This window comes from Protopterus annectens, chromosome 12.part0 (genome assembly GCF_019279795.1).
Source record: "Protopterus annectens isolate FY-2018-M chromosome 12.part0, PAN1.0, whole genome shotgun sequence".
Classification (NCBI taxonomy): domain Eukaryota; kingdom Metazoa; phylum Chordata; order Ceratodontiformes; family Protopteridae; genus Protopterus; species Protopterus annectens.
The window spans coordinates 370,689,866-370,714,494 of record NC_056746.1 but is presented as its reverse complement, the minus strand read 5'-3'; the positions used below and the strand labels follow the sequence as shown (position 1 = coordinate 370,714,494).

The 24,629-nt window shown below is 38.4% G+C and overlaps 1 protein-coding gene across 1 annotated transcript in view; it reads left to right on the top strand.

Moving 5' to 3' along the window:
• Positions 1 to 24,629, top strand: part of GTF3C1 (general transcription factor IIIC subunit 1) — a gene marked incomplete in the record, with an annotated part of 1,808,906 nt that overhangs the window by 683,064 nt on the left and 1,101,213 nt on the right. The window contains 1 exon segment of the mRNA XM_044089472.1: positions 1,243 to 1,420. Coding sequence (XP_043945407.1) covers positions 1,243 to 1,420 — 178 coding nt within the window.

Genomic DNA, 24,629 nt, shown 5'->3' with positions numbered 1-24,629 from the left:
CATTCCCTTTAAGTTTGCATATAGTCTTCTCAATCCCTGGTAGAAAAGGAAATCTGTGTCCTGCAGTCTGGACCTTTGTTCAGCCATATCACACACACTTACCCCCCCCCCCACCCCCAGTTATTTGCTCCCAACACCTTGGTACTTTTTTAATTTTCTCCGGTAAATTTTCGCTCCCTCTTGCCTGTTTTCTATACCCCTACTTGCAAACATAGATATTGGTAATTTTTTCTCTTAAGAACTTGCATCCAAAATCCTACTGTCTCTTTTTTACCTTGAACCCCCCTCCAGCTCCATTTCATTTTATCATTATCCTTTTAATTTATAACCTTATGCTTGATTTATTTATGTGAGCCTTTACTGCATCGCTCTAAAATACTCAAAACAGATAACCTTAAACCATTTTGTTCTGTGGGAAGAATCAGCATATTCCTCTTAACTGTTGTCATCTTCCCCACCCAGATAAATTCCTTCAGCTCTGTATTAATCATCATCCACAACATCTGCTCTGGTTGATAAATAATGACTGATATATATATATATATATATATATATATATATATATATATATAAAAGACTAAGGAAACTAAAACATTTTCACTACTTGCAACTTACTTTCTGTTTCCATATTTATAAACTTTCAGTTTCTCAGTATTTGTATTGTTTCTTTCCATATATCTTTAGCTGCCATAATAGAATGCTTTTTAACCCATACACCTACATGCCATCTTATTATGTCCCCATATGTATGGGGTATTGCTGAACCAATTCATGTGTAGGTATAGAGTTTATCATTGTAGCCTTTATTTTATCATAATTTGTTTTGTATCATGAAAATTCCTGACAGTGTTTCAGAATGTTCCACAGCACTGAAATGTCATTTTCTGGGTTTATCAAGTATAAAATTAAATCATTTGCAAACAAGGCTAAGTTTTTATGAATATCCTACCAGCTTTTCATCTTAGAATGTCATTTTCTGTGACAGCTTGGTCATCAATGAACACTTGTCAGACATTTTAAGCTAGACATTTTCCAGGTCCTGGTAGATCTACCGTTGAGTCTGGTTTTGAAAGTATGAATTTCCTTAACAAAATAAGAAAGTTGTATACTTACAATAATGTTAGTAGTTTCACTGATGGTTGTGCACTTCGATGTGCTTGAGTTATCGTAATTAATTTGCGTATGAATACTTAAAACTGTGCTTTCGTTTTGATCTTTGGTGTTTTGCTTGATTATTTGAAGGTGTTTATTTACTTGAAGAGGAATGCCACTGTTGTTGACACCAGTACATGTGAACCCCATTATAACCTTGCTCGAAGCAGTCGCCCATTCGATAAGCGTTTTTATCACTTTGGTACTGTGCAGGATGTGGAACACTTTTGGTTTGATCTTCAGTGGGTTTGCTTGAATACACCATTAGGTAAGTGGTGGTAATTGTATTTTCTTCTGTTTTCATTCATTTTTTAGCAAAAGTTTAGAAAATGCAAGTAAAGAAAAAAATAAGGAGCTTCTGCTTTACTGTGTATGTTAACACTGAAAGCTGCTTAAAATGACAGTTATAGAAGATCTGTGGTATTTCATGTATGTCTTGTTGCAAACATGCATTTAGCAGTTGTTGTTCCCATATTCCTTTCCTTCCCAGTTCTTTCTTTTTCTGTACCCCAGGCATTCTTTAAAGCCATTTAATGAAGTAGTGTGTCACTGTCCGAAGATCGTTTTGCCTAGGACTGTAATTATTTTTAAACCCTTTATGAACCATCACTCTTCTAGCTGACACTTAGATTCCCTTCTTACACCATCCTTTCTCTTCATCTCCCTTTTCCTTTCAACAGAGTAGTGAGTTCATCATGTTTGTCTTTGTCCTCTCCGTTTTAGTGTATATCTGTAGGCTGTTGAAGACTCCATGAATCCCATTTGTTTCTGCAGCTTTGTTTGATGGTTTCCTCACAGATTATTTTCATTACTGTTGCATTACCACTGCAGATGAAGAGAGCATTCCAGATGCTGCATCACTGATGCAAGCAGTGGAAGGACCGTGTCAACATCTCTGGAATTCACTTCCCGTGTTACATATTCAGGATTATGTTGACCTTAATTATTGTCTTTTTGTACTGCATAATTCGGTCTGGGATAGATTGACATCCAAGTTCCATTTGTGTTCCATGGATTGCACCTCCAAGTAGGTGTTTCCTTTGATTCCCCTACCTCATTTTGCATTTGTTTTTATTATTTTGCATTAAACAAGCCTGTCCACTCAATCCACAAGTTGCAGTGACCATTAAAACTTCTACTACTTGTCTTTGTTATGTAGGTTGATCTTGCTGTCTAACCTGTGTGATGTCTGACACAAACACATGGAAAAGGAATGGTACCAATACAGAACCCTGCAGTACTCTGCTTACTAGTTTTTCATGATTTAATCTTTCTAGCTGTAACCCTTTGCTGAGAGCCCACTCTTTGTTCTTTCCATTCGTTATCCCTCTTCATACTTGGAGTTCATCAGTAGCCTCTAGTGAAGTATAGCACAGACACAAATCTGAAGTCCAGTGCACTGCATTCATATGGTTTCCATTGTTCTTGATACTTGTGGCCATAGAACTAGATATGGTTGGACCAGCAGGACCTCTTGCCACCTAAACTCCTTACTGATGGCCATCAAAGCAAAGTCAGCATTTAGTAACTTCAGCAGCTTGCTCTGCAGAATCTTTTCTGTAACTATACCAACCTGCTCTGCAAAATTTTTCCATTACCTCTGCTGGGGTTGTAGGCTTAACCAGCTACCTTACATTTGTGTAGCTGCTTTGTATGCCTTGCTATGTGCAAGGGAGCTAATAGTTTAATGTTTGGGATTCTTCCTTGCTTGTTTTTTGATTGGGATTATCCTTCCTTTGTTCCACATGGTTTGGCTATTGTAGTCTGAAACATGAGTGCCCTTCACCTAGGTCTGCTGTAATATCCCATACTTCATTTGAAGAATGCACCTGGCTTATTTCCTACCAATTATTTCTTCTGCTTTCACACTTTCTCTTTTTTCCCGCCAAACCCCTTTATTCGCTTCACATATTATACAGTGACATGGATACACACACACAGTTATAAAAAAGGAAACAGTTCAGTTTAGAACTATTTTGATCAAGTCCTGCCTTTCCTAAAATTTCACGCCTCATCCTGAGTATTATTCTGCATGCACTGCTCCCATATTTTCTTTTCTGTGTAGTTTGCTCTTTTCCATTACTAAAGATCCCAACTCCATTTGTATCTCATTTTTAACATTTAATAATTCTGATATGGTTTGTTTAACATTTGATTCCCATTTTTTAATAATTGCTTTTTTGGGAGTCAGCAGCATTAACCAAAATAGGGTCTTAAAATGTCTGAGCAACTCAGTTTCTATATCCCACCTCAAAAGAATAATTTCCCTAGTTACAATAATTTGTCCCCCAAAATTTCTCAAAGAACACCCAACCAGTTGCATATATGTTCCTAAGTACCCAGTCTTTCCCATTATACTGTGACAATGTGAGCTATTGCCAAGTATGCCAGGAGAAGTAGGGCAGTGAATGTGTAACATATGCCAGCATAGGTAGTTGGAGTTTTGTAAAGGATTATGTAATTTGTATATCAAACTGATTTGTAGAGATGCTTGTGTTGAAAATGTATTTGTAAAGCTGCTCGTGTTAAAAATATACATCAAATGGGTCCTGCTGGACAGAAAAGAAATACAGCTGTATGTCAGATTGTATTTTAACTGTTGATATTAATATATTGTAATGGAAGATACTAGAAGAGAAGAGGTTAATCTCAACCCAGCTAACTTTGAAAACCAGTCTGAAATTAAATTACGTGGTTTAGGCCATAAAGATTGTATCTTACAGTTCTGATTGCAGCCAGAGACAAATTGTTGGTGAAAACCAGGACTAGGAATCCTATTGTATTGTCTATGGGGTGAGCTAATTGCTACCCTTGAAGGGTGGAAATTTTGAAATGGTTTTATATCTTCCAGATACTATAACACATCAACAAAGCTCTATCTTTGTGTATAGTAACACGTGTGCTAAATTCTGGTTCATTTTCTAGCAAAGGAGGTAGTATGGGAACCAGAGTCAGATGACCAGAAGTATGTGATGTCATTCTGTAACCCAGTACTGCAATGATGTTTTAATACTAAGTGAGACAGAAGTCTTAGAGCAGTCTGTTTTTGAAACCTGACAAAGAAACAAGACCAGTTACCCACTTTATCTGGCCTTGCTTTAGGAACTTACCAGGGAATAGTACTTCTTTAGATCAGTCAGGATATATATAGTGAGATTAATTAAGTACTGTTTTTTTGTCTGTGTGAACCTTTCCCTCTGTTATTTTTAATATTTCCTGTGATTTAAACTCTGTTTATTGTAAATAAATATTTAGTAGTTTCATGGTCTTTTATTTTTTTATTATTAAATATATTTAAACTTTTCATTGTGGTGGGTATTTTAGAGAATATTTTAACATTTGAGAGTACTTATATTTATTTGGTGATATGGCTGCTCCTGAAAGCCTTGCTGCACTGGTCATACACTTCCATTTGTATTAGTATTAATTTTAATCAGTATAATTGGGTGCCCTTCTAAAATTATTGATTTTACTTTTGTTAACAGGGAAAGTCCAACTGGACACAGGTCCTTTTTCAGTGGAGGCCCGGTGAGAAAAGCTCCAATTACAGTACAGGTTAGGATTTCATTACATCTAATACTATAACCATGCAATAGAAATACAATACAATCCAGCATGCAATAGTCAGATATTAACATCATGTTAACAGTACAATATATAGGTATATTATAGACTCATTTCAGCATGTGCTAGGCAGAGCTTTACATTTTGGTAGTTCATTTCAGCATGTGGTAGGCAGTTATTTACATTTTTGGTAGTTGATTATAAGCAGTACAATGTCAAATATTAACTTCTTGCTATTAGTACTATATACAAGTTTGTTTCAGAGTCATTTCAGCATATTGTTGGCAGAGTTTTACAGTTACTGGCAGTATGCAAATCTGCAGTACAATGAGAGATTGTGAGTAGTACAGTATTGAGAAAAACAGTACAAGAGTTTTTTGCAGCAGTGGTGGATGTATGTTGTGTATCCTGTAGTTTGACTGCTTAGAAGTAACATTGTATCTGAGAGAAAAGGAACAAAAAGTTTTAGTAGGAATACATTAAGAAAAGTCTGTGTGCTTGGGGTAAGCAGGTCTAATTTGCATAAATAGAGGTAGTAATTGGTGATAATCAACAGAAGTATTCCTGCATTTAGCAACAGTGCACTGGGGTTGGTTTAAGCTGGGGCGACACAGGAGCAGAGCCAGTTGTTTGTAAAGTGGCTTTTGAGTAGATTTTTAAATTGGAGGGGAGAGCTTGTAGCATTGATGTGATTTGGGAGTTTATTCCAAACTTTGGCTATGGCGCAGGCAAAGAGAGACTTACCTGCATCATTTTTTATGTTTGATGACATTTAAAAGGTTTTGGCTACTGGATCTTAAGATTCTGGAGGTTGTGCAGGGTTGAATTAGTTGCTGTAGTGATGGGATTTTGTTGGGTAGGTAGTACAGCTTGTGTGTTGTATAGAGTTGCTGAAGTATCAGTTGTTCGGGCAGCTCAAGCCAGTTGAGCTGCTTTAGGGCAAGACAGTGATGGGATCTATGAGAGGTCTCCGTAGTAAACTTGGCAATCTTGTTGTAACAAGATTCCATTTTGGTGAGTTCGGAGTGGCGAAGATTTGTCATTATAGGGGCAGCATACAGTAGGACTGATAAGAGATGAGCCCTTGCAATTGTGGATTTGGTCTCCTTGGTCATGAATTGTTTGCTTCTATAAAGGAGACCCAATTTTTTGTTTACTTTCTTGATTGTTTGGGCTATGTGAAGGTCAAATCTGAGGTTGTTGTCAATAATTACTCCTAGCAGTTTTGTGTATGTAGTTGGTGTGATTGTGATGTTATCTTTAGCGACTATAGTTAGATCATTGCATTGCTGAGGTGGACTACCAGGGCCATATATGATTAGGTTGTTTTTCTTGGGATTAAGGAGGAGTTTTATGCTGGCGAACCATGTTTCTGCTGAGGTGAAGCTTTGTTGAGTTATGGCTTGTAGTTCATTCTTATTTGGGGCGGCACATATAATAGTGATGTCGTCTGCATATTGTACTATGGCAGAGAGTGAAGATGTTGCTGTCTGGTTTGTGAATAGGGAGAACAGTAGAGGACCAAGAATGGATCCTTGAGGGACACCAATGGAGACTGCTAAAAAGCCTTAAAGTAGTTGACTGGTGGCAGTGTAAGTACCTTGTAGTCTGGGCAAAGGTAGCAGAGCTAGTAAATCTGTGCCAGCTTTTCCCAGGTGTGTGTGTGTGTGTGTGTGTGTGTGTGTGTGTGTGTGTGTGTGTGTGTGTGTGTGTGTGAGCTACTTAAAGCAAGGACACAGAGCACTGGTTTCACAGAGAGAATGTGATGGACTTGGCTTGGAACTCTTGGCTGACTACTAAACCATACAGCTGTGCCAGTGAGGAGTCTTACTGGGGGTCTGGAGAGAGGTGGGACCCAGACACCATACTTAATTCACTGTGTGCTCTTAAGGGAAATTGTGCTTGGTGCGGAGATCTGCATCTGGAAATACTGTGTGTATCTATTTTTTGTTCCAAGTGAACATCCCTCACCACTGTCCATGGTGAGGATGGAGACTCCTTGATCACTGGCCCAGAGGAGGGGTGCCACTTATTGGTAGCACTGGTGAGATATTAATTGAACTTCTGTAGCCTGTAGGCAGTTGTAAGTCAAGGTGTGTGTACTCTCAACAGCCACAAGGTAAACAGAGTTTCGTTTTCACAACAATTTTATTTATTTTTTTGTTTAGTTTAGTCAGGGAAAGCACACAGATGTCAGCAGAGGATTATGACAAGCTTACAAAGAACCAGTTGTCCAAGATGTGCGGAGCCAAAAGACCGGTGCGTGGGTGTGTGCCACCCTGACTAAATAGGAAATTATTTCAGCCTTAGTCGCAGCTCATACCAGCAACCAGGAAGACAACAAGTCTTTTGATGGAGACTTGCAGCCCTCAGAAGCAGGACAGTTCACCTTTTGCTCAGAGGACCTAAAAATCTGTCTGGAGTTAGAGGCTTAACTAGAGGCCAAACATTTGAAATTAGAATTAGAGAGACTGTGGCATTTGGAGACCGAAGAAAATGAGAAACAGTGGCAACATGTGAGGGAGATGCTAACTCTTCATCAAGGTCATAGAGGTAATGGGGAGGGGCATAACCAAACCCCAGAGCAGTAAAGGTCAATAAATTTCTTCCACAGTTTACAGAGAGTGATAATTCTGATAAAAGTATGTAAACAGTATAATTATAATGATGACCAAGGGCTCTGGATACAGATCCTGACTCCCTTACTTAATGGTAAAGCTGTAACTGCTGTTTCTGAACTGATACTTATTCTTTAAACTATGATAAAGTAAAACAATGTTTATTGGAATGTTTTAAGTTAAGATAACACCTGAAGTTTACAGAAAAAAAATTGTGATCATAACTTCATAGATACAAGGCAGATGAAAGTGTATGTGATTATATTGCTGAGTTAAGCACTTATTTTCATAGGTGGTTGTCAGATCAGCACTTTTAAAAGGGTGGCAGACTTTTTGATGAGGGAACAAGTCCTTAGCACTTTGCCTGAGGACATGAGAATCTGGTTGGCAGACCGGGAATGTACTCTGCAGATAAGCTGGGGGAAAAATGGGGATGTCTACTTAAGCAGAGCATCACTGCACAAGAGGGAAATACCCAGTGCTACACATGGATATAAGGGAACCCATAGTGGGAAGCCTAAACCAACCCAGCAGAGTCCACCAGTTACAGGGGAAGCCACTAGTTCAGGTACATGGCCAGGATCGAGGTTTAGATCTTTTAAATGTAACCAGAGGGGCCACGTAGCATACAAATGTCCATGGAAGCAAAGTGGAGAATAGAAGGTGGGGGAACCAGCAAGTGGGAATAACAGTATGCCGGTGATAGGTTGTCTATCGACAACAGGGGTATCAGACTATCACCAGAGTTTATATTCTGTCTTAGTGGTGGAAAAGAAGCCACTGCAATTAGAGACATGGCCTCTGACATAACCATTGTGAAGCCTGCAGTAGTTAGAGAGGAGCAGTACTTGCTTGGGCAGTCAACTCCTGTCAGATCTTTAGGAGGGACTCCATTCCAAATACCTTTGGCCAGGGATCACCTTGACTGGGAGGGTGGAAAAGGAAGCACGCAAGTAGGTGTGTTTGAGGCTATCCCTGCAGATGTCTAGATGGGGAATAATTTTGATAATGCAGTACCTTGTGTGCATGCAGTTACATGCAGTCAGGTTTGGAGATGGGCATGTGGATCTGGTAGCCTGGGGGAGATGCAAACCGACCCCACACCTGAAGCCAGGGCTGGTGAGGTGACTATTTCAGGGAGGGAGCTATCTTTTAGCAGTGCGCCTGAAGGAGAGAAACAGCTGCTGGTAGGTACTGATGTTCACTTGGACAGAGTGACTGCAGGCCAGAGGTGAGTGGTAGTACCCAGGCTGACAGTGAGGCACCACTGTCAGAGGATACCAGACTTCCTGTGGAAGGAGAGCTGAGAAGGATCACAAAGATAGAGTTGAGACAAACTCAGCTCTTGGACGCTACATTAAGAGGCTTGATGGAGGTAGCTATGGAGGCACCTGGTTCTCAAGGAAAGGGAGAGCCTGTATACTGGAACAAAGGGTTACTGTATAGGAAGTTGACCCCTGAGTAAGAGCTAGAGTGAGGTAATACATCAGTTATTTTGTGCTCAGAACCTACTGTCTGGCACTTTTAGCCATAGCCTTGACATTGCTTTTACGGGTCATATGGGCATAGAGTGTACCAAGAGATGTGTTATGCAGAACTTTTATTGGCCTGGGATTGCAAGGGATGTAACAGGGTACTGCAGGACCTGTGAGCAGTGCAAAAAGTAGGCAAGGCAGGGGACAAGGTCAAAGCTCCTTTCATGCCTTTGCCTGTGATTGAGGAGCCATTGGGTAGCTCTGGATATCGTGGGGCCTCTGAGTACCCCAAGTTCCACAGGGGTTATGCTGGTGATAGTAGATTATGCTACTAGACACCCTGAGGCAGTGACTCTGTCCTCTATAGAGGCAGAGAAGGTGGCAAATGCTTTGTTAGAGATTTTCAGCAGGGTAGGTGTCCCAGGTGAAATACTGACAGAGATGTCAATTTCAAGTCAGACCTGCTGGCTTGTCTGTGGGAGCACTGTGGGGTAAAGCACCTAAACCACCTCCAGACTAATGGTCTTGTGGAGAGGGTAAACTCTACACTAAAGAATATGCTATGGGCATTTTCAGACCAGTTTAAGAGAGAGTGGGACAATATATATGCCCCATGTGCTGTTTGCATACAGAGATACCCCAGGAATCAACAGGTTTTTCACCCTTTGAGTTGTATGGGCATAGGATGAGGGGGCCTTTAGATCTGATTTGTGATGAGTGGAAGGGTGAGTGAATCCCACAAGGAGTCCGTGTGGCAAATGACTTGAACCTCAAGACAAGGCTTACGGAGCTCATGGGCTTGGCCCAAGAGAACCTGGCAGGAGGCCAACAGCAGAAAAAGGTCTGATATGACAGGAGTGCTTGAGCCTGAGAGAAGGCTGTGGGACAGAAGGTTATGGTACTCATTCTTGTTGGACACAGCAAGCTGCAGGCAGCTTGGGAGGGACCCTCTGAAGTAGTTAGGAAGGTCAGTGATGTTAACTACATAGTAAACCTGCTAGGCAGGGACACAAATTATACTATGTTAATATGATGAAACCTTACCATGATAGGGAGCGCCTGGTGCTAAGTGTTTGCAGTAGGTGGCAGGAGGAGTCTGAGGGGCATCTATGGTTACATCGACCCAGCCAGCAGAATGCCAAGTTAAGGTAGACCCTTGGGTTGCAGGAATATGACATGACAGGTGCAGCACTGAAGTGGGATCAGGAATGCCAATGCAAATGGTTTCTCAAGACAGGGTATGGGTTAATATATTCCCAGACAGGCTGATTTCTCTCAAGCAATGTTTCTCAAGGTCACTTGAGAAAATAGCTTGAGTCTTTGAAGGGGGAGAGATGTGGTGATGTGAGGTATTGCCAGCTATGCCAGCAGAAGTAAGGCAGTGGATGTGTAACATATGCCAGCATAGTTAGCAGGAGTTTTGTAAAGAATTATATGTCATTTGTATATCAAACTGATTTGTTCAGTGTCTTGTGTTGAAAATGTATTTCAAAAGCGGCTTGTGTTAAAAATTTGCCAGCAGTGGGTCCTGTTTGACAGAAAAGAAATACACCTGTATGTCAGACTGTATTGTAACTTTTGAAGTTAATATATTGTAACAGAGGATACTGGAAGAGAAGAGATTAATCTCAGTCCAAATATTTTTGAAAATAGTCCATCCATCCACCCATCCTCAACCCCTTTTTCCTATTTTTGCACATGGGGTTGGGGTGTAATTTCAACACTGACAGTCATCTTGAGCCAAGGTTTACACCACCAGGTGGCTAGCCCTTCCGCAGTAGTTCATCTGTTCCTCCCACTCGCGCATATACACATGCACCTATGGCCAGTTTATAGTGTCCAGTCCACCTATTGCATGTCTTTCAAATGTGGGAGGAAACTGCATCTCCCAGGGAAAACCCATGTTACCACAGGGAGGACAACCCAGGTGATAATCGAACTGGAGAACCTTGCTGTGAGGCAAAAATGCTAACCGCTGCACCATCACAGCCACCCGAAAAAATAGTCTGAAATTAAATTACCTGGTTTGGAGAGTTTAGAACCATAGAGACTGTATCTTACAGTTCTGACTGCAGCCAGAGATGAAATATCTGTGAAAACCAGAACTGGGAATCTTACTGTATTGTCCTTAAGGGAGAACTAATTGCTACACTTGAAGGGCGGAAGTTTTGAAATGGTTTTATAGCTTCCAGATGCTATAACACATCTCAGTAAAGCTCTGTCTCTGTGTATGGTAACACATATGTGCCAAATTCTGATTTAGTTTCTAGCAAAGGGGGTAGTATGGGAACCAGATTCAGATTGCCAGCTGTATATGATGTAATTCTGTATTCCAGCACTGAAAGTGTTTTAATACTAGATGAGACAGAAGTCTCCGAGCAGTCTGTTTTTGAAACCTGACAAAGAAGGAAAACCAGTCACCTACATCATCTTGCCTTGCTTTAGTAAGTAGCCAGGCAATAGTAATTCTTTAGATCAATCAGGAAATTATAGTGAGATTAATTAAATGCTGTTTTTCTGTATCTGTGTGAACCTTTCCATATGTGCTATTTTTTATATTTCTTGTGATTGAAACTCTTGGTGTTTATTGTAAATGTTTTATTTTAGTATTTTCATGTTCTTTATTATTAAATATATTTAAACTTTTCATTGTGGCTGGTCTTTTAGATAATATTTTAACCTTTGAGACTACTTATATTTATTTGGTGACACTGTGGCCTCTCCTGAAAACCTGCCTGCATTGGTCAATCACTGCCATTTGTATTGGTATTAATTTTACTCAGTATAATTGGGTATCCTCTTAAGACACAACACCAAGTCCAGGAGGATGAGGTGCCCAAAACAAAACCAATAAACAGGAAAAAAGCACCAGCAAGCCATAACCACCTTAAAACATTTAATGTGTTCCACAGCAAGCAAAGCACAACACAGCACACAATGATACCCTCGTAAGACCCTTAGAGTAGTTGGCTCGTGGCAGTACAAGTACCTTATAGTCTAGGCAAAGGTGGCAGAGCTAATAAATAAGTCTGTGCCAGTCTTTCGTGTGTGTGTGTGTGTGTGTGTGTGTGTGTGTGTGTGTGTGTGTGTGTGTGTTTGTGTTAGCTACTTGGAGCAGGGACACTGATTTCACAGAGAGGGTGGTGGAGGACTTTGTAACACTTGGCTGAGGACTCATCTCAACAGCTGTGCCAGTGGGGAGTGTTATTACTGGCCTGGAGAGAGAAAGGGAAACCCAGCCCCCGGACTGTGTGTGTTCTCTGTGTGCTTTTAAGTGAAATTGTGCTTGGTGCAGAGAGCTGCATCTGGAAATACTGTGTGTATGTTTTTTTTTTTTTTTTTTTCCAAGTGAACATCCCTCACTGGCGTCTGTGGTGAGGATTGGGACTCCTTGATTACTGGCCCAAAGGAGGGGCATCATACATACCTCCATCAGTATCTGGTCTACCTATAGGAAAATTCCCTGAAGGTCTACTTGGACTATAATAAACATTGCAAACACTTCCATTTAAAAATCACAAGCCTTCTAGATTTTGTTGGATACTTTGGAGCCATACAAATATCATCTCATTGTTCCTTTGTAATGCTGCCTTTTTATTCTCCTTTCACAATCTTTTCTAACCTCTTCTGATTGATTCCTGTAGTTGTCGTGCATTATTTTGTGTGTCCTACTAACTTTCAATTTTCTAACAACGGCTTTTCTTCTAGACTTAACTGTAAAGTCATCCAGCGCTTGTTTTTTATTTAACACACACCCCTATCCCTTTTACTTGCCTGTATTTTTCATTCCCTAATAGGGAAGGCAGTCTGTCCAATCTGAAGTCCAAACTTCTGCTTGGCCTCATCCCATTCTCACTTTTCCCTCCCTAGTTATTTGCTCCCAGTACCTTGATTCCTTGCTAATTTTTATCCAATAAATTGCATATCCCTCTTGCTTATTTCTAAGCCCCTACTTGCAATCATCCATATTGAAAAAATCCTGTTTCTGCATTCCTGTGTTGACTTAGTTTTCAAAGTAACTGCTGCTGCTTTGTCAATGTAATATTCTCTGTGGTTGCTTATGTTCTCCTTAAGGGCTTGCATCCAAAAACCTTACTGTCTCATTAGTATATGAACTCCCTTGTTTCAACATAATTTCTTTACACTTTGATTTGTAGTCTTCTGGTTGTATTAAGTATATGAGCATTAATTCTGTAAGTCTAAATTATCTTTTCAAATCTGATAATTGTAAACCGTCTTATTCTATGGAGATAAACAACTTATCCCACTTAACTCTGGCCTCTTTCCACCCAATACATTCTTTCAGTTCTTTATTAATTATGATCCACACCTTCTTGTCTGCTTGAAAGAAATATGCCTGACCTCTATAAAGTATTAAAATGTCTTAGAAATGTTTTTCTGCTTGTACTTTACTGTACATATCCAAAGTCGAGCGCTTCCAGCTTCTGAATTTTTGTATTATCTTTTTTAGGCTCTTCCCACATATCTTAGCTGCCATAATAGAATCCTTTTTAATACATACACTGGAATGCTCATCGTGTCCCATAAATATGGGTATTACCGAATCAATTCATATGCGAGAGCATAGTTTGCTGCTTCAGCCCAACCTTTGTTCTGTCTTCATTTATTTTATATCTTGAAAAATTATGAAACTGTGTTAAAATACTGAAATATCATTTCTGGATTTATCAAGCACAGGATAATATCTGAAAATAAGGTTAATTTTTCTTGATTACGATGCTAGTTATGAATTTGTGAGACGCTCATTTTCTTTGTCGAATGGCTCCAAGTGCAAGTCAAATAAAGGGGAAAGAGCTTATCCCTACTTGGTTTCTCTATCCTAACAAAGCTTGTCGTAGAAGAACCCTATCTTAGTTCTTGCCTCTGACTCTTCATATGTCTTCTAAATTAACCCCATTATTCTATCAGGAAACACAAATGATGCCATTGCTCTGCTCTTAAAATCCCAGTCAGTTCTTTTGAATGCCTTCACTGCATCGAAACACACCAAAAAGTGGCAGGGTCGTCTTGCACTCTGCCTCCCTCTGGATCATCATAGTTCTGTCAAATGTTTGCTTTCTTACTCCAAAAACATATTTATCACTTTTGACAACACCTTTGACATTCTCTTAGCAAGTGTAGACGTAAACACTTGTATTTGTTGCTCAAAATTGAAATTGGTCTATATGAAGTTGGTTTTAAAGGGTCTTTGTTAGGTAGTACAGCCACCACATCATTCTTCCTAAATACTGGTACTATCCCTCCTATTAAGATGTTAGACATAACCATCCAGATATTTATCACTTTCTTCTCCTAACTTATAAACTTCCACAAGAATATTATCTGTTCTTGGGCACTTTCCTGTTAATTGATTGATTGTACATCAGCATTTTTCTCTCTCCTATTAATTCTTCAGCCTCATCCTTCCCTAACCTTGGTATATTTAAGCTTTCCGTTAATATTTCCATTTGTATCTCTCTTGATTTCCTCATTCCTCTGCTCTCTGCAGATTTTCATAGAATTTCCAAGATGTCTCTAATATCTCTTTTGTGTCTCTTATTACGTTACTAGACAAAAACTTCTTAAGTTTAGCAATGTCCCCTTTCTACTTCGTATTGTCTAAGTCATTATGGTAATAATAGTTTTTGTACTCTGGGATTATAAAGAATACTTTTTTAAAGCAACCTTTCTAAACGTGTACATGTAAGCCAAACGCTCCCTTATTTTCCCTTTAGCACTTAATTGTTACTCTTCTAGTTCTGTAAGATTCCCCTACATCTGCTCTTTTTTCCCCAACATCTTTATTAAATTTCCATATATGACAAAGGCAGTCTTACATTTATATAAATGAAAAATGTGCAAAACAATATCACTTTAGTTGCAAACCGTTTATATCACAGACACCATTAAAACAACTGTAGTTTTAAACATTATAAATCACTTATAACCTTTCCAGTCATTGTCAGTTAAGCATTATATAGCTCATTCAAGACCTGCCTCTTAAACCTTGCTCCTGCTCTGCATATACTGTTCCCACAATTCCCATTTTTTCTATGTAGTTTGCTCCTTCCCTTTTCTAAAGATCCCAATTCCAGTTGTTTTATCTCTGTTACTATATTCACTACTTCTAGCAAAGTTGATCTAGACTTTGATTTCCATTTTCTAGTAATTGCTTTTTTGGCAGCCACCATAATTAGACTCAGCAAGGCTTTACTATGACTAGGCAATTCCGATTCTGTAGCATAACTCAAAAAAATCATCTCCCCAGTCAGTCCAATCTGTTCACCCAGCATCCCTGACAGAGTGGGCCTCAGGGAATCCCAAAAGTCTGCCAGCTCATCACACCTCCAAAAAATATGTTCCCAGCCACCTCTTCCTGCCCATCACACCTCCAACACCTGCCATCCACCTGGGAAAAAATTCTTTGGAGTCTACTTGGGGTGTAAAAATACCTATGTAAACATTTCCAAGCAAAGATCCTATATCTTCTAGACTTTGTTGCATATTTGGGAGATATACATATATCCCCCCCCCAATTGTCTTTTAGTGAATTGCTTATCCAGTCTTTCTTCCCAATCCTTTCTAAGCTCCTCTGATTGATTCTTATAATTATCATGCAGTATTTTATATGCTTTACTATTTATTCCTTTTTTAATGGCAGCTTCTGTTCTAGATTCTATTAATAACTCTATCAGTGCTGGTGTTTCATTTAGGAGCCCTCTATTTCTTTGTCTTTGCCTATACTCTTAATCCTTGATAGGGAAAGGCAATCTCTAACCTGCAGTCCAAATAAATTCTTGGTATTTTCCCATTCTGTTACCTTTCCCTTTCTAGTTATTTGCTCCCAATACCATGGTTCTTTTGCCATTTTTCTCCAATAAATTCCAGCCCCCTGTTACCTATTGTCTGTATCCCTGACCACAGTCAACCCTATCACCAAAATCTCTCTCCTCCATTCTGGTGCTGGTTTGGTCCTTAGAATACTCTCTGCTATTTTATGAATATAATACTCTGTATGATTTTGGTTGTTCTCCTTAAGACTCTGCATCCAAAATCCCAATCTTTTCTTATTTCTTGAGCTTCCTCCCTGTGTTAGCATCATTCCTTTCCACTTTGAATTATAGTTTTCTGTTTCTGCTATGTATAAGAGCCTTAACTGCATTGCTCAAAAATACCCCCTCAAATTACGTAATCCCAGTCCACCTTGCTCTATTGGTAGAATCAGTTTATTCCACTTGACCCCTGCTGTTTTCCCTTTTCAGATAAAATCCTTCAACTCTTTATTAATTTTTGTCCACAACTTCTCCACAGATTGTTAAAAGTATGCCTGACCTGTGTTTGACTAAAGGGACTATAAACATTTTAATGGCTTGTATCTTAGTATCCATATAACACAACTTCCAGTTTCTCAATTTTTGTATTATCTTCTGTTTAGTTTCTTCCCAGATATCCTTAGCTGCCAACATAGTCATTTCTAATCCATACTCCTAAATATTTCATTTTATCATGTCCCAATAAATGTGGATATTGTTGGAGCAGCTCGTGTATGGGTATATAATTTACCACTGTTGCCTTTGTTTTAACTTCATTAATTTTGTATCCTGAGAAGATTTGAAACTGTCTTAAAATGTTCCACAGCACTGTAATGGCCCTTTCTGATTTTGTCATGTATAAAATAATGTCATCTGCAAAATAGAGCCAGCTTTTCCTGATTACCATACCAATTATATCCTTGAATTTCTGACATCGTTATTTTTTTTGCCAATGCTTCTAAATATAATGCAAACAAGAAAAGGGAAAGCGGGCAACCCTGCCTGGCCCCTCTACTCAAGCAGAAATTATCGGCGAGGATCCCACCCACTTTAATTCACGCTGATGATCCCTCATATATTCTTCTAATCAACCTTATAATTGTATCGGGGAAAGTAAATGCTTCCATTGCCCTACTCGTGAAGTCCCAGTCTACTCTGTCAAATGCTTTCTCTGCATCAAGACACACCAATAAAAGTGGAACTTTCTTGCATTCTGCTTCCCTCTGGATCATCAGTGTTCTGTTAATATTGTCAAATGTTTGCCTCCCCTCCACAAAACCACACTGATCCATAGCTATTAATTGTGGTATCGCTTTTGACATTCTTTTAGCTATTATAGACATAAACACGTTATAATCATGGTTTAGTATTGAAGTGGGCCTTTTAGGAAGCTGGATCCAATGGCTCTTTACCCTCTTTAGGTATTACCATTGCCACCGCCTTCCTCCAGGATGCTGGTATTTCTCCTCCTCCTTAAAATACTGTTAAACAAAACCTTCCAGATCTTCATCAGGTTTTTCCCTCCTAATTTCCAAACTTCGAAAGGAATACCATGTATTCCTGGGGAATTTCTTGTAGATTGGTTATACATAGCCATTTTTATCTCATTCCTTCCTATCCTGTTAGTAATTGGGCCTTATCTACCTCTGACTTTGGCATATTTAATTCTTCCATAAACATTTCCATTTGTACCTTTTCTTGAAGTCCATACTTCTCTGCTTTATACAAATTTTCATAAAATTTCCAAAATATTTCTAATACTTCTACGGAGTGTCTTATTATCTTCTATGTTATTGAGTCCCTAAGATTGGTGACTGCCCTTTCCACTTTTTGTTGGCTGAGTTGTGCTAGAAGTTTTTGTGCTCTAGGCTTATTATCATAAAACAATTGCTTAACAGCAATCTTTCTAAACTCATGCATATTGTCAAGGTAATCCCTTATTTTCTCTTTAGCATTCTGCAGTTGCTCCTTTTATTGTTCTGAGAGAATCCCCTAGTTTGTAATACTTTGACATTTATCAATTCCCCTAAATAATTATTGTTACTGTTTAGCCATATCCCCCTTTCTTTTATTCCCAACCAAGATTTAAACTACACTTTAATTTTATCCTACTCCTTATCTATGTTTTCAGAAGATATATCTATTTTGTCTTGTAGCTCCTGAATTAATTCCACAACCCATTTCTTAAATTCCTCTCGTTTCAATCAAAGTGTCGCCAGTGTCTCATTTTCGTTTCATTGCCTTGAGTTTTTGTTTTAGTTATTATTGGTGCATGATGTGAAATAGTTATTGGGTGCGTTTCAAGACATCAATTAAATGCACATGTTCCTGTGAGATATAAAAGCTATCTAGCCTAGCTCAGTTTTTGTATCTCGGTGAGTAATATGTAAATTCACTCCGAGCTCCTAGTACTGGATTCACATCTTCCATGCCAAACATTTTCATAAATTTCTTCAAAAAATCTACCCTCCCTTGTTATATTTTCCCTTCTAGGCCCCCAGACACATCTTCAGTGTTGCAAACCAAATTCCAATCTCCACCTACAAGTTAATATTCCTTGCTGAAAGCTGATTATTTCTCCCAAAATTTTCTTAAGCTCCATTATAGCAGTTTTAGGGGAGATGCAAGTGCATGCCAGTGTAATCCTCCTCCTCCCTAGCCAGTACCCCGTTAGTACTATGTATCTTCCATTATTATCTTTTTTCCCCTCTTCTATCACTATTGGAGCTCCTCTTACAATTAATATAAGTACACCTATTTTCCGTTGTCCCAAATATTCCACTGAATAACCATCCTGAAAAACTTTATCAAATTCACATGTTCTGTTCTTTCTAGATGTGTCTCCTATAACATAGCTATTTACACTCTGCATATTTTAATATAGTTCACAACTCTTTCTTTTTTTATATTTATCTGTAAAACCAATTAGATTGAAAGACATTACAGAAAGCATCATTTTCTTATATAGTTATTATTACCACTTTTTATATATAGTTGATCTTTTTCTAAATGTCTAGTTCCAACTTTTCTGTTACATGTGTACTGCAGGTTGGTCTTTTATACAGTTGTTTCATGTTATATCCATTTGCGCCTATGTCACAACTTACATAACTTTTTGTTTTTTTTGAAAGCCCTCAAACAGAAAAAACAACCCCCCCAAAAAAAACTCTCCTAAAACCAATGAACTCTACAATAACGCACAAAACTATGTACATCAAATATTGAAGTTTTTGCCTAATAAGAACACTAGTTCTAAGTTGATAGCTACACAGACAGGCTAAAGTTAACCAAAAAGAAAGGTTAGTCATGCTTAGATGCATGGTACAGCCTGTGTTATTAGAAAGTGCTATTTGATTTTCTATATCTATATCTCTCTCCCAGTTGAGAAAACATTTGAAATCTTCCAGTAAACACTTTCTCCAAGCCATTTTTCTTTATCAGATTGTCTTCTGTTGACATGTAAACCAGACATAAACTGCTAAGGGTACCTTTTTATCAGAAAAAAAGTCTTGCAATATTCAATATTCTTTTTCATTTACATGATTTGTAATAAACTTGTTACTGGATAACACCTAGGGTTTTACCCAGCCATTTCTCTATGCAAGCATGGGAAAAGCACACTTTTCTTTTCATATTATCTTAACCAGACCTTTCCGCCCCCCCCCCTTTCTTTTTTTTCATTGCAGTACCTATATTTCCTCAGTGTCTCTCCCCATTGCATTAAAAAATGAACGGACTTTACTTTAAGTCTAACTGGTCTTGTATCATCTTTAAAGCTGTCACATCTGGGAACCCCTGATTGTTTACAGGGAACATTATGTCCTAGCCATTTTCTCTGTTCTTTTCCTTCAGCCAATCACCTTCCACCAGACTTGTCTCCAGTTTGTCTTTATTAGACTGTCTCCATGGAGGCATGAAGAACTGCTTTAGAAATGCTACTTAGTATATATTTTTGCAAATGCTAGAAAAAAAACCCATATAATCAGTATTCTTTTTTCATTTTACTTGCTGTTTTAAAACAAAGGTCCTTAATCAGTCATTTCTCCATGCAAGAATAAAAAAGCACATCAATTTAAACCCCTTCATTCCCCTTCACCAGGCTCCTTTTTTTGTTTTTGTTTTTTGTTAATCATTACATTGCCTATGTTTCTCAAAACTGCACAAGAAGAAAAGGGGAGAAAACTAAAAACACATGTTTACAATCCCCATTACACCCAAAAGAAAACCATGCAACACAGATACAATACTTGTAAGAAAAGAAAGTGTTTTCTTTACTTACAGTTAACGTTCTACCATCTCTTCCCCTCCCCAGAGCATTTTTCCGAACATTAATGGCATGAAGTAGGGCATATACTTGAGTCGCCCCACTCAGCAAACAAATTTTGAAGAAGTCCAAGGTGTCCAGATTTTCTTGTGCTGTCATATTTCACAAATGTAATTAATGCTTTGTAATCCCACGCTAAGTTACTGATGTTAATGTTCTTCTCCCTCACCCAGATCCTGTCTCTACTTCATTTCCAACGTACTCTTGATTCTTCTGATCAACTCTTGTGCTCCCTTCCTTCTCTCCGACATCTTCTGTTGAAATACTGGAAAAGGTTTCACAGGTGCAGTTTCTCTGTGGTCTTTATTATCAGAGGAGTGAGAAGCCGTATCCCCTTATGTTTCACAGCTCAGTTTTTGTTGGACAAACTTTTGTATTTCTTCCTCAGCATGCACTTCATCACAAAATGATTTTGTCCCTCCAGGGAACAGTACTTTGAAGACAGTTGGATACAGCATTGAATCTCACACCTGTATTTCGGCATTCTCTGAACAGAGGGATGAATTTACTTCTCTTTTGCCTGGTGTACAGTGAGTAGTCATTCTCCACAAAGACTCTCCTGTCGCCTACTTTTAGTATTTTGTCCTTCTGCCACAGTTTTGACAAAATCAATTCTTTCTGATGGTAGGATTGCATCCTTACTATCAAAGGTCTAGGTTGCTTTCTTATAGCTAGATTTGGAGCATACACACAATGTGCCCATTCAACTAACAAGCCCTGCTCTGGAACACCAGTCCAATTGTTTATTTGTGCTTTCATAAATTTAATGCATTCTGTTCCTTCCATCTTGTCTGATATAGCTGAAGATTTCAAGTTTTCCCTACGTGCTCTGTCCTCTAATTGTATTATTTTTGAAACCTCTCTTCCTGAGCAGTCTCATATTCAGCCAGCCTTTTCTTTATTTCGACCTTTGATTTTTGCAGCCTTTCATCTCATCTGAATATCTGTTTAAAGCTACTTCCATTTGTTCCAGCCTTTTTTTGTTTGTATTAATATACTCATCACTTATCAGTGTGTGTTTATTTTAACCAGGTGTGTATGCGGTTGTCTTATATCGTACTGTAGATTATTGGAAGTCGTGTCTGAAGATTGCATTAGTTTTTGTTGAACAGCTGCAGAACTCTCCCTAGTCAGTGTTTCTTCCTCACTTTTTTCCAGGTCTTCTGTATTTCTTTATTCTTGGCATCCAGGTAGTGTACTGACTAGCCAGTTACTAAAATTCACCCATAAACCCAAGTCTACTGGCCTTCTCTGCCGAGTTTGTTTTCACACTGGGAGAGCTAAAAACAAGCTGTTACTTAGTGTGCAGCAAACTTAGAACTCCCCAGTATTTTAAGCTTTGATAGCACTTCTAAGTAATTCCTATTACTACTTTCCCATATTTCTTTTTTCCCTCATTTCTGACATTTTTTTTTTTAATTCCATTTTCAATGTATTCTTCTCTGATATTCCTTCTAAAGAAATATGCATCTTCCCTAATAAATCTTGAATTGTTTCCACTACTCATTCCTTAATTTCCTCTTTTCTTTAAATAGATGAGCAGAAAAGCACGTGTCTCATTTTTACTTGCTTGTCCTGCTTCTTTATCTTAGTATGTATTTGCCCATGATCTGAAACACACAGTTCTGTTCTTTCTTAAATACTTTTATTAAATTATCATTTAAGACATAGGCACATACAGTATGTGTTAACAGAAAAGAAACCATAGCAGCATTTCCCATTTACTTGCATTATAAATGACATATGTTTTCTTTCTTTATAATGACTGACATTGAGTCCAGTATTACATAAATTACTGAATTCCTGTCTTCCCTTAAACCTGCCGCCTCCTCCTTCTGTCCATTATTCTGTATGTATTGTTCTCACAAATTCCATTTATTTCTATGTAATTTGCCTCTTCCCCTTCTCTAAATCTCTCTCTTCATTTGTTTGATCTGTTTTGCAATAGTCAATACTTCAAGTAGAGTTGATTTAGATTTTGAATTCCAGTTTCTAGTAATTGCTTTTTTGGCACCCAACAGAGTTGAACTTGAGGCCTTACTGTGTCTAGGCACTGCAGATTGTGTATTTCAGCTCAGAATAATTAATTCCTTAATCACAGCAATTTGCTATTCCAATATTTTTGACAGAGAATTTTTTAAATTTGCCAGCTCATTACACTCCCAAAAACACCTTTCCAGTTGCCTCTTTCTTCTGTGTCACACCTCCAATATTTGTTATCCATTTGAGGAAAAATTCTTTGGAGACTTTAGGGGTATGCATGTGCAGATACTTCTGAGCAAAAATCATAAATCTTTTAGACATTGTTCCATACATGGGAGCCATATGTGTGTCTTCCCATTGTTACCTTGTAAATTTCTTCGCCGGTCTCTCTCCTTAATCTTTATTAACCTTCTGTGATTAATATTTTATAGTCATCATGTAGTATTTTATATCCCCTACTAATTATCCCTTTTTTAGCAGCAGCTTCTCTTCTAAATTCAACTGAAAACTCTATCAGAGCAGGTCTTTCACTTATGCCTTACCTATCCCTTTCTCTTTTTCTATACTTTATCACCCCCTGGTAGGGAAGGTAGTCTGTAACCTGCAGTCCATAATTACTTCTTGGCTTCATCCCACTGTGTTACATTTCTCTGTCTAGTTTTTTGCTACCAATACCTTGGTTCCTTTTCCAGTTTTCTCCAGTAAATTCCAGCCCCCCCCCTGCCTATTTTCTCTGTCTTTACTTGCAATAATCCCTGTTAGCAAAACCTTTCTCCATTCCCTTTGCCGGCTTAGTTCTTAGAATACTTTCTGCATTTTTATGGATATAATGTTCTCATACCTCTCAACTTGGAAAACATCAAAAATCTGGACAGAGGCCCATGAAAAATAGTTACAAATCAGTATGCTGATTAACATAATGTTTGCATGCATAATTGTGGCCCTGCCCACTCCAATGGGATTGTGGGATACCAACTTTCAGACGCAAACTGAAGAACAGACAACCAAAATATGGTCCCAGCCCAGACCCTGTAGTAAATGGTATCCTTTTTTTTTTTTTAAATGTGTAGCAATGATGTTCACTGGGAAAGGAGAAAATGATGAACCTTAGAATTTTGTTTTTGGTGACTTGCAGTTTGTGGGTTTTCTGGTAAAAGTAGGGCATTTAATGGCATGCAATATTCTAATCTTAGCAAAAGAATATTATAGTTTGCTAGGACCTGCAAAAGTCATTCTCCATGGCCTACTGATCAGTGGCGTAGCTTGAGTTTGTGCCGCCCAGGGATGTCTTTGAGTTTGTGCCCTTCCCCCTAATAAAATCATGATCAAATGGGTCCCCCATACACAGCCCTCCCCCCTGCAGCCATTCCAGTGTCCCATTACTTGGCTGTCTTGCCCCATTTGCCATAAACACTGTAATGTGCACACTGCTTTACTTCTATGATGATTACTTGGATTTCATTTAAAACTTTTATTTTACATTTCATAGCACAAAGGCCACAAACACTAATAGCTGCTAAACAAAGCAATACAGTCACACAATGAAAATAGGCTTAGCATTAAAACTTCTGTCCTTGAAACTCACATTCAGTAAAACAGCATTGAAACCCACATTCAAAGAAAATGCTTCTGGCCAGTGGCAAATAAAAATTACCTTTGGGCTGTTTTCAAATCATAGGCCCCTTGCACACAACACATGCATGTTTTCTTTGATACACCTTCCTGATTGTATTAAATTACATTTCTTGTATAATACAGCACACTTGTTAGAGCAAGTTTTAAATTTATTGTTTGAACATTTTTTCCAGTAAGCAATGAACCAAAATTACAAAATGCCTGGTTCAGAACATTTCCATCATAAAAGTCTACTCAAACATCTACAATCCACCAGTATCAGTAAATATGCACAATTTCTGCAGAAGTAAAACTCATCTAAATGATTCCACGTTAAAGAGATCTGTAAGATCTGTAACTAATGAAGAGGTTGCGGCTAGCAAACAACATAATATTTAATTGTTTCATCTACAAATAAAGTGCCTGGTGCCTTTGAGGAATAAGTTGCCTATGTTACATGAAAAAAATAAGCTGATATTGCAATAAGGAATGGATGGCAAACTGATAACAGGTTCATAGTTACTAGGTATCTCTGCCAAAGAAGATATTCTCAGGACTGCAGCATCCACCCCTTTAATAGTACAACACAGTACTGTATCAGCAATCCATCTGCATACTGTGGGAGTAGAACCTACAGCCTTCTGCATCAAAAGCAGGTATTCTGCCTGTTGTGCTACTAACAACATAAACATACTTGGCATATGCACTAAACTTCTCTCCCCCTGAAGAACTATGCAGCACAAGAAATCTGGAAAAAGCCAACATTTATTTAGGGGGGCAAAAACCCAAAACCAAGGGCACATTTTAAACATTGCTTGTTTAAAAAAAGTTGCTAGAATAAAACCATGTGTTTCATGAAAGATAGGAAGACTGAAACTTAAATGGCTATCATTATTTAGTGAATTCAGTTCTCACTGATTTGCCAGAAAACCACAAATTTTAAGAACAACAGACCAAAACAGGACAGTTGAGAACTAGTTAACTCCTTGAATCACAAGTGGTGGTGGCATGGGTAGAGAACTTAGGCTCTTGCTCCTTGTATGTTCATTTAGGACCTTTGCATATCCTAGCTTATAGCCCAGTGCTA